This window comes from Phragmites australis, chromosome 20 (assembly GCF_958298935.1).
Source record: "Phragmites australis chromosome 20, lpPhrAust1.1, whole genome shotgun sequence".
In the NCBI taxonomy this organism is placed as follows: domain Eukaryota; kingdom Viridiplantae; phylum Streptophyta; class Magnoliopsida; order Poales; family Poaceae; genus Phragmites; species Phragmites australis.
Genome location: NC_084940.1, coordinates 5,136,648 through 5,145,623, shown reverse-complemented (window position 1 = coordinate 5,145,623; position 8,976 = coordinate 5,136,648). Strand labels below are relative to the sequence as shown.

Here is an 8,976-nt window from a genome sequence, read left to right as displayed (position 1 = left end):
TTGCTTGTGTATATATATATATATATACATATATATATATACATACATATACATATATATACATATACATATACGTATATATATATATATGTATACATATACGTATATATATACGTATGTGTATATATATACGTATATATATGTATATATATACGTATATATACACACATACATATATATATATACGTATATATATATACATATATATATATATGTATATATATATACGTATATACGTATATATATACGTATATACATATATATATACGTATATATATACGTATATACGTATATACGTATATACGTACATATATACGTATATACGTATATACGTATATACGTATATACGTATATACGTATATACGTATATACGTATATACGTATATACGTATATACGTATATATATACGTATATACGTATATATATATACGTATATACGTATATATATATGTGTGTATATACGTATATATATATGTGTGTATATACGTATATATATATGTGTGTATATACGTATATATATATGTGTGTATATACGTATATATATATGTGTGTATATACGTATATATATATATGTGTGTATATACGTATATATATATATGTGTGTATATACGTATATATATATATGTGTGTATATACGTATATATATATATGTGTGTATATACATATATATATATATATATATATATATATATATATATATATATATATATATATATATATATATATATATATATATATATATATATATATATATATATATATATATATATATATATATATATATATATATATATATACTTCCATACTGATTTGTGTTTCTGGTTTCCTTTTACCTGTTGGCAACTTGGCATTGAGGTGTTTATGCTCTTTGTGGACGTGCGTCTCCCATCCACATCACTGATATATATATTAGGTGCCAACAGCTGATGTCACATCATCATCGTGGAGCCTAGAACGTTGCAAAAAGTTCTAGTCCCTTAGGAATTGGCTAATCTCGTAGGATATATCAAGAAAGCTTGAAGTTATTAGAGTTTTTGGGCTTTCTTCCAAAATAAAATCCTGAAAAATCCCCAAGGCTCTTTGCGTTGTGAGAAGTATAGCACCACATTTCTTTTGGTTGGACAATTGGCTTGATGGCTATTCGATCCAACCTCTTTACCTGGACCTTAGTTGCTGCAGTCCCAAAAAGGCTGATCAAAATCCGCACGGTCAAAGACGCTTTAACCCAAAAAAAGTTGGATCAAGGATATTAGAGGTTCTATAAGAAACTAAGTTAAGATGCGACTTAGTTTATCTGTTATGATGAGTGATTGACTCATGTGTTGATTTGGTTTGTTGTTTTGCTTGATTTATGTTTATGACTAATCAAAATTGGAGTGGAGTTCTTGTCTCTAGTGCAGGCAATTTTCACTCACCGAATAGTTCGATGTGAGGGTCTAACTTCATCGGATAGTTCGGTGTTTGGTAGATATGAGCGCCAGAACATTTTTGGCTTTGAGGCAAAAACGAAGTTGAGCACCATATGGTCCGGTGCTTGGGTCAAAGAGCGCCGGTCTAACTGCTGCAGAAGTAAAGTTTTTGGGCCAGAATTAGAAGAATACGCCGGATGACCCGGTGTTGGTAATGGGTGCACACCGGACTAATATTTCCAGAGAGGTTACAAACTGAGTTCCAATGGAGATGTATTCACCGGATGGTCCGGTGATGAGCATGTTGAACACCCGAGCATATTTTTCAGAGAGCAGTTTTTCCAGCGCGGAGAAGAAGTTGAAGGCGTCGGATGGTCTGGTGCTGGCAGTGTGAGCACCGGATGTGGTTACCGGACTAATTTTTTCAGAGAGGAATGTAAACCGGGCTCTAATAGAATTGTACTCACCGGATGATCCGGTGTGGCACTAGTGTGAACATCGGACCATCCGATGTTCACATTTTTGTTACGTCTGATTTTTTTCAACTTGATTTTGATTTGGACTAACATGTTATGAAGTTATATGGTTCTGGAGATGCCTATTTGCTTGTTTCATGGTGTGCATGTGATAGATGCAACTTGACGGCCGGCGACGGGGTGATCAGGGCTAAGCGGGAGGCTTGGTGCCAGACAATCAAGGAGACTGGGTGGAGTCAAAGGACGATCCTAGCTGTACATGTGGAAGTCAAGCAAAGCATTAGGTGAAGGATGAAGACAGCGTATTGACAAAGTCAAGCGAAGGGGATGCCTGTGCAAGTGACAAGGCGGGCCGAGGGATCGGGAGCGTGTGAGACTTTTCGGCGGTCAAGATCGTAAGACAGAGAACATACGTCAACATCGGAAGACTTGCTTGAGGTCAAAGCAAACAGCTGTGAGTCACGCTTTGAGAAGCATGCGAGTCAGTTTCCGGTTTGACCACAAAACCATCAGTGGATGGAGTGCACGTGGCATCATCGCAAAGCTTGTGTTGAGACGAAGATAAGTCATGAAGTCGCCACGATCATCCGATGGATGGAGGGAAAAATAGACCAGAATACTCCCGGTGATAGATAGAAATGTACTACAAGAGAATAATGGTATTTTGGGAATAGTCAAGGAAACTTGAGGGTCAAGTTTCCTAAGCTATAAATAGAGGGGTTTGGCTGGTTGTAAAACCACCCCTTTAAGCCATCCATATAAGAGTCGTGTGCTAGGGTTTTAGAGGAAAGGAAGAGGAATGCTTAGTCTTTGTAATAGGTGAGAGTTTTGAGAGATATATTTTTATAATCCACCTAAAATATGGTTGATCTCTTTAGTAATGAAGTTTAAGTTTTTACATATGCTTGAATTCCCTTATTCTAGTTTCTTCTATTGGTTTCCTTGCAAGTTTGCAAGCTCTTGGTGTTTTGTATTTATTTTCGTTTTTCTTTATGAGCTGAAATTTCAACATTTGGGAAGTTATTTTTCTTGGTACTAGAGACATATAATTTACATACATATGCATATGTGATGAGATTTTGAATTCTCTTGTCTCTATACTATCATCTTGAGAGTTTACTTGCTCAATGATCCCGTCTCTATTTTGTTCATCTTCAAAGTTGCGAATTTTTGAGCACAAAGACACACAAAATGGTTTTAAATGGAACATATGGTTCATATTCTATCCGTGGAGTCATATTGTCTTGAAATTTTCCATTTTACTTTGTTTCTCTAAGTATTTTGCTTCCGCTTAAGGTTTGATGTGCGTTGGGTGATTAAAAATAGAAGAAGGTCATCTACTTCGTAAGAAATTGTTAATACACCTATTTACCCGCTGTAATCACCACTTTTGATCCTACAAACTACTCAGGTGCTTGTCTGCTATCCCCACCTTTGGAATAAGTTACAACGAGTCACCACTTCTCCCGGCACAAACAGACCAGCTCCTTCTTCATCGGATGACAATCCTTATCTTGTGCAAAGTTCTTATGGAAAGCATGGGTCCCAAGCCATTGCAAGTTCTTCATACGACTAATGTTTCATGGTCGCATTTGGACTACGGATAGAAGGAGCAAGAGGGGTCTGGATACACACACTACCTGCCAAATGTGCGGTCAAGAACTTGAGACCATAGACCATCTCTTATGGCGGTGTGCCTGTGTTTGTTTTCTTTGGTGCATGCTCGCTTCTTCACTGCATCTCCCTCTCCGCCCTGATTCTTCTATCCTACCTGATGGGTGGACTCAATGGCGAGTGCGGATGCATAAAGAGCGATGTCGTGGCTTCGACTCCCTTTTCCTTCTTGTCACCTGGCTGGTATGGAAGGAACGCAGCGCACGAGTATTCGACGCTACACTCTCCTCGGTCTCTTGGCTCTATGAGATCATATGAGAAGAGGCAACTATGTGCTGCTGCCGGCGCGTCGAGGTTGCGATCGTTGTGGGCACAAACTTTTGCGAAAACCATTGCTACTCTAGGCGGGGCCGGGCCAGCTAACTATAAGTGGGAGAAGAAGCTAACTATAAGTGGGAGAAGACCGTCTTAGTTGAAACAAGCAAATGAATATTAGACGCATGTGCTTGCCTGCATGCTTGCTCATTAAGCCACGCCGCCACGGCATGAATGGTTCAATGATCTCGTGCGGGTACGTGCGAGGAGATGCACCTTGGAACCATGCACGGTGAGGTGCCATCTTTGTTTGCACCTTGAAACTATGCACGCATCTTGACTTGTCAAGTCAGAATGTGCATGGAAGATCAGGATGGATTCGTTCAAATTTGAACCTGGAGAGATTAGTTCAGTAGTTATGGTACGCACCGATGCTCTTAATGTGGTATCCTAATGACGACTTGATGTTTCCTTTCTTTCTTCTTCAGTAAAACCATTTTCTTCATTTTGCCCACTATTATTCCGTCATGTTACTATGTTGTCTCAGCTACTCTATAAAAGCCGATGTCGCTTTTGGTCCTGCACAGGTTTGGGCGACTTAGGTTTATGGAGGCCTTCACACGACTACTCTTCAACCGCCGCTTCACGATCTCCTCGTCGGACCAGACTCTACCATGGTGTTGCTAGAGGGATTATTTTTAAGTCAACACTTTTGTTCATTACAACCTGCAAAATCCTAACAGGTGCAACAATTGTCTTGTCTACCTTTATATCGCAGGCTCAATATCTCAATTATTTCGCACCAATCATCGATGAGCACAATAGCTCTGATGCCATTGCCGGCCCTAGGTAGGTGCAAAACTTCCATGCGACCAAAACCCTGTCGCTTCAACACATTACTACCATATCGGAGCTAGGTGATCCGAAACCCCTATCGGAGCTCACAAGTCCACGGCGTGGGACGCCACCACCTCCGTGGGTGAGCCGTTGGCGACACGGCAATTATGCCGTATCTCCCCCTTCACGGGGTTCTGCAGCTCCCCCATTTTGATCATCCCCTTGACGAAGGCCCTGAAGAAGGCGTCCTGGTCCTCGCTAAACTGCTTCACGACCCTCCGCGTCCTGGCGTTATCAGAGAAGAGCGTCTGGTCAGAGTTCAGGAACCCGCGGAGGCCGACGAGGTCCTTGAAGTACTGGTTGTCGAAGATGACGGGGGTGGCGTCCATGCCGCCCGTGACCTCCTCGTCGCCGCCCCTCGGGCAGAGCGTGTCGAGCGCGTTGCGGTAGGTGGCATCCATGTTGGGGTCGGGCCGCCCTGAGCCAGACTGGTTGTAGAGGCGGAAGACGATGGAGAAGCAGCGGGCCTCGCCGATGGAGTGTGAGCCGGAGAGCGCGACGAGATCAGTGACGGTGAGGTTGAGGTTGGCGAAGAGGCGGATCAGCGCGCTCGCGTTGGCGCGCGGGCTCGGCATGATGTTATCCGAGTCCTCCTGACTCGCGGTGAGGCTGTCCTCACGCCCAAGCCTCACCTCCCAGTTGGGCCCACCGGTCTGTGCCAGGAAAACAAAATAAATCAGAAAGTCAAACCAAGTCAATATTTTGACTGATCGGTCAAACATGTGCCAGTATTACTACTCATTTTTTTGACAGTGATGGATGCTGCAAGCCTTCAGCATATGCCAGTAGTTGTGAAAACCGATCCGTACTGCTCATTTATGCATGCTAAAGTAGTACTACAGTTGAGCTGGTAGTCAAAGGCCGTTTGAAGAACCGATCTTCCGGTTATATTTGATATACCGTCCAAAGGCTGGTAGTCCAAAGGGCAATGTTTTTTTATAAGTTTTAAAAACCTATAATTATTTTAATATATATTGTAAAAAACTATAACTTTTAGTATTTTTAAAAAATATATAATTATTTTGATATATGTTATAAAAATATAATAATTTTCTCATCGTAGACTCACATATCATCTTTTGACAGTAGGTGGGGTTACGATTAATTCTCTTATTACATACGTAGAAGATGACAGGTAGATAATGGTGAGAAAGTTATAATTTTTATAACATGTGTTAAAATAGTTATAGCTTTTTAAAATTAGCATAAGAAATTATAATTTTTTTAACATATGTCAAAACAATTATAGATTTTTAAAATTTACTCCTTTTTATTTTAGAAAATCTAATGTATACGTTACGGGACACTAGACACCACAAGCTGAACTAGCAACGAGAAAATGTGGAACACAGCGGTAGTAACGTAGTATGACTAGAGTCGAATCCACCGCAACCACCTGTCAAGCGTTTGCACGCCAAGAAAACCAAAAAGGCACCTCTTGCTGGCATGGTGACAATGTGACTTAGTACTGCGACCCTAAGCATGGTCTCTTGTGTGTAGGGATGTAAGCAGATCGGGTTTGTGGCCTTTGAGATTAGCTTAATTATAATTACACTCGTATTTTTATATTTATTTTTATACTAATAGATAGAAAAATAAAGTAACATACGGATTTTTATACATATCTCCACGCTTTAGAGTGAGAACCTTCGTCAGGACCAAAGAGCAGAGAAGGCAAATTACCATCCCAAAAATTATCACCGATCCGAGAGAAAAGAGATATCGAATCTCTCGTCAGCGACGGAGGGACCGTCAACTTCGTCATTGACGACGCCAGTAGCAGCACCCGACAGGGAGCAAGGGAGCAGGCTGGGGTGCACGCACCATCCATGTATGGGCGATTTATCGAGGCACCAGGTAGGGGGAAATGAAATGGCAAGGTGAGATGGTCAGTGGTAGCACAGTAATTGTGAATCAGGCTCCAGTTTGCTTCTTTAAAGGATTTCAAGTAATTTCCTTTAGGAGCGTAAGCGTGAAACGGCTTACGATACGAAAAATACCGAAGCGTTTCCATTACGAAGATAAACACGGTGTAAACGGTGCGAGGCACGAGTTTGCATTTGGACATTTCTCAAACCCTCATTTCTTCGTGAAGCATGTTAGAACTCCGAAGGCTGCGAAACGCCAGAACTAGTGGCACCAAGGCTGTGTGTCCGAGTGACGATGACGCAAGGCGGGCGTCTCACGACATCGGCTCTGTTGTCTTGGTACGCCCACAGTGAGCTCTGGCAGACACGCGGAAATGAATTCTTCGTGCGCGTAGCGTTGAGGTGGTGACAAAAGCAATTTATGAACGTTTTCTTCCATAATTTTTTTCTTTCTTTACGGCGGATCCTGAAACTGATACTAAATGTTGGGAGAACAGGATAAACGCAGAATTTTGCACTGGAAACGGCAGACAGCGGAGGAGAAACGCTGATTTTTGCACAGGAAACGGCAGGCAGCGGAAGAGAAACGGCATGCCCATCGCAGCTCCCCCAGTAGTAACGCAAAGATCTGCCCGGGGGGGGGGGGGGGAGGTTATGGCAGGAAGCGCACGTACCAGTACGACGGCGTCGCGGGCGGCCACGACGACGATGTCGGCGCAGGAGACGACGCCAGGGCAGTGCTCCTCCAGCGCCTCCTTGGCCTCGTCGATGACCTCGAACGAGCGCAGGGAGTTGATGTTGGACAGCGCCTCCTTCTCCCCGAGCATCGTCGGCGTGTCGTCCATCAGCACCGACCCGTCGCACCCCTTCACCGCCGCCGCCGCAAGAAACAGAGAGAATCGCGTCAGGTCGACTGCAAAACCACACACAATCGTAGCAAGACCGGATGGTGCGTCGATGGATGGCTCACGTTGACGAAGCAGTCGTGGAACTGGAGGCGCATGACGGAGGCGACGCTGCGGGCCTCGCGCGCGCGCGCGCGGGCGATGGTCTCCCGGACGATGTCCTCGGCCCCGGGGCACGTCTCGGCGTAGTACCCGACCTTGAGCTCCCTCACGGCCGCCTCGGCGCGGCAGATGGTCGCAAGAAACACCGCGACGAGGGGGAGGCATCCGCGGGGGAGCGCCATGGCAAGCGGGAGGAGAGAAGAGTGGGACAGGACGCAAGCCCTCACACGCACCGGGGTGGGTCTCGCACCTCTGCTCCGCGCTGTTGAGGCTCTCTCCTGCTCCGCGCTGCTGTACGTTTGGCAGTGTACTAGTAGTGTCCAACTCGCGAGGCCCCGGCGGGTAGTTATAGATAGAAAGGGGGCTGCAGTGCAGGCTGAGGCGGATGGGCTGTCAGGGATCGGCACGGCACGGCCGGCAGGGTCGGGTGCGCTCGCACGGCGCTGGCCTGATGGGAGATGGCTTCGGTCACACGGGTTTCGTGCTAGTGCGCGCGCGTCAAAAGTATCCGCTTGGATCGTGCTCCGTGTCTCGGCGGTCCGTGGATAGCAGTGGCACGGCCGGCTATTGGCAGGGGAGGAGGGAGCATTGACTCGGACCTTTTTTTGTGCGCCTCCGACTCTCCGAGTGGTGCGCGGCTGCATTTGGTTCCTGTTGACGTTTTCGCGGGATGGAAACCAACGGGGAGGGCCTTGTTTATTTCTGTCAATGGTGTGAACGGGGAGCCCTGAGGAGCGTTGAAAAGAATGGTGCTCGGTTTCGTCGCATTAACTTTGGTGTTTCTTAAACTCAACGCTTCGGGGAAGTGCTTCCTCTAGTCTTAAATGGACGATTTGTTGGACGTTCAAAATTTGTCCACTAATTTCTGCTTTAACCAGCAAGATGCTCCACTAATTTCTGCTTCGTTATAATATTTTATCACAATAATATTTAATTAAAAATTAGTCTCTTTAGTTTTGATTTGGATTGTAGGTGGCTCATGCGCAATGCAGGTTAGCTTATTTACATTTATACGATCAAATAATAAATCTATTATTTATTTTCTGAATTTTTCAAGTGTTTTAGTCAAACGTAGTTGCAGAGGCATGTCTTGATTATGCAAAGATATAAACCATGATCTTTACCTCCTTGTCGTGACTGCAAGTTGTCTTGTTCATCCTCGACTTCATAGAGGTTTCTTATCATCGTCATAGGTCATGGCTCCACCATATGCAACCGATGTGGTTATGATTTATCCCGCCATTTACTCGATATTACTACCTTGTGCTATATAATAACAATTTATTGCTAGTTTTTATTGCCTTCACCGACGAATTAAAGTCAAACATAACTCTTCACCATCATGTTGCCGCAAACTGCAAGGTATGTGGTCCAAATCTGGCTCTAGTGT

At 44.1% G+C, this 8,976-nt stretch overlaps 1 protein-coding gene across 1 annotated transcript; it reads right to left on the bottom strand.

Annotated features, from left to right (window-relative positions):
- Positions 1–4,558: 4,558 nt before the first annotated feature.
- LOC133902367 (peroxidase 17-like) lies at positions 4,559–8,040 on the bottom strand. Its single transcript, XM_062343955.1, has 3 exons — positions 7,550–8,040; positions 7,254–7,445; positions 4,559–5,364 (listed from the first exon to the last, which is right to left on the bottom strand). Exons 1-3 carry the CDS (start codon positions 7,766–7,768, stop codon positions 4,756–4,758), a joined length of 1,020 nt encoding a protein of 339 aa, XP_062199939.1. The 5' UTR covers positions 7,769–8,040; the 3' UTR covers positions 4,559–4,755.
- Positions 8,041–8,976: the final 936 nt, after the last annotated feature.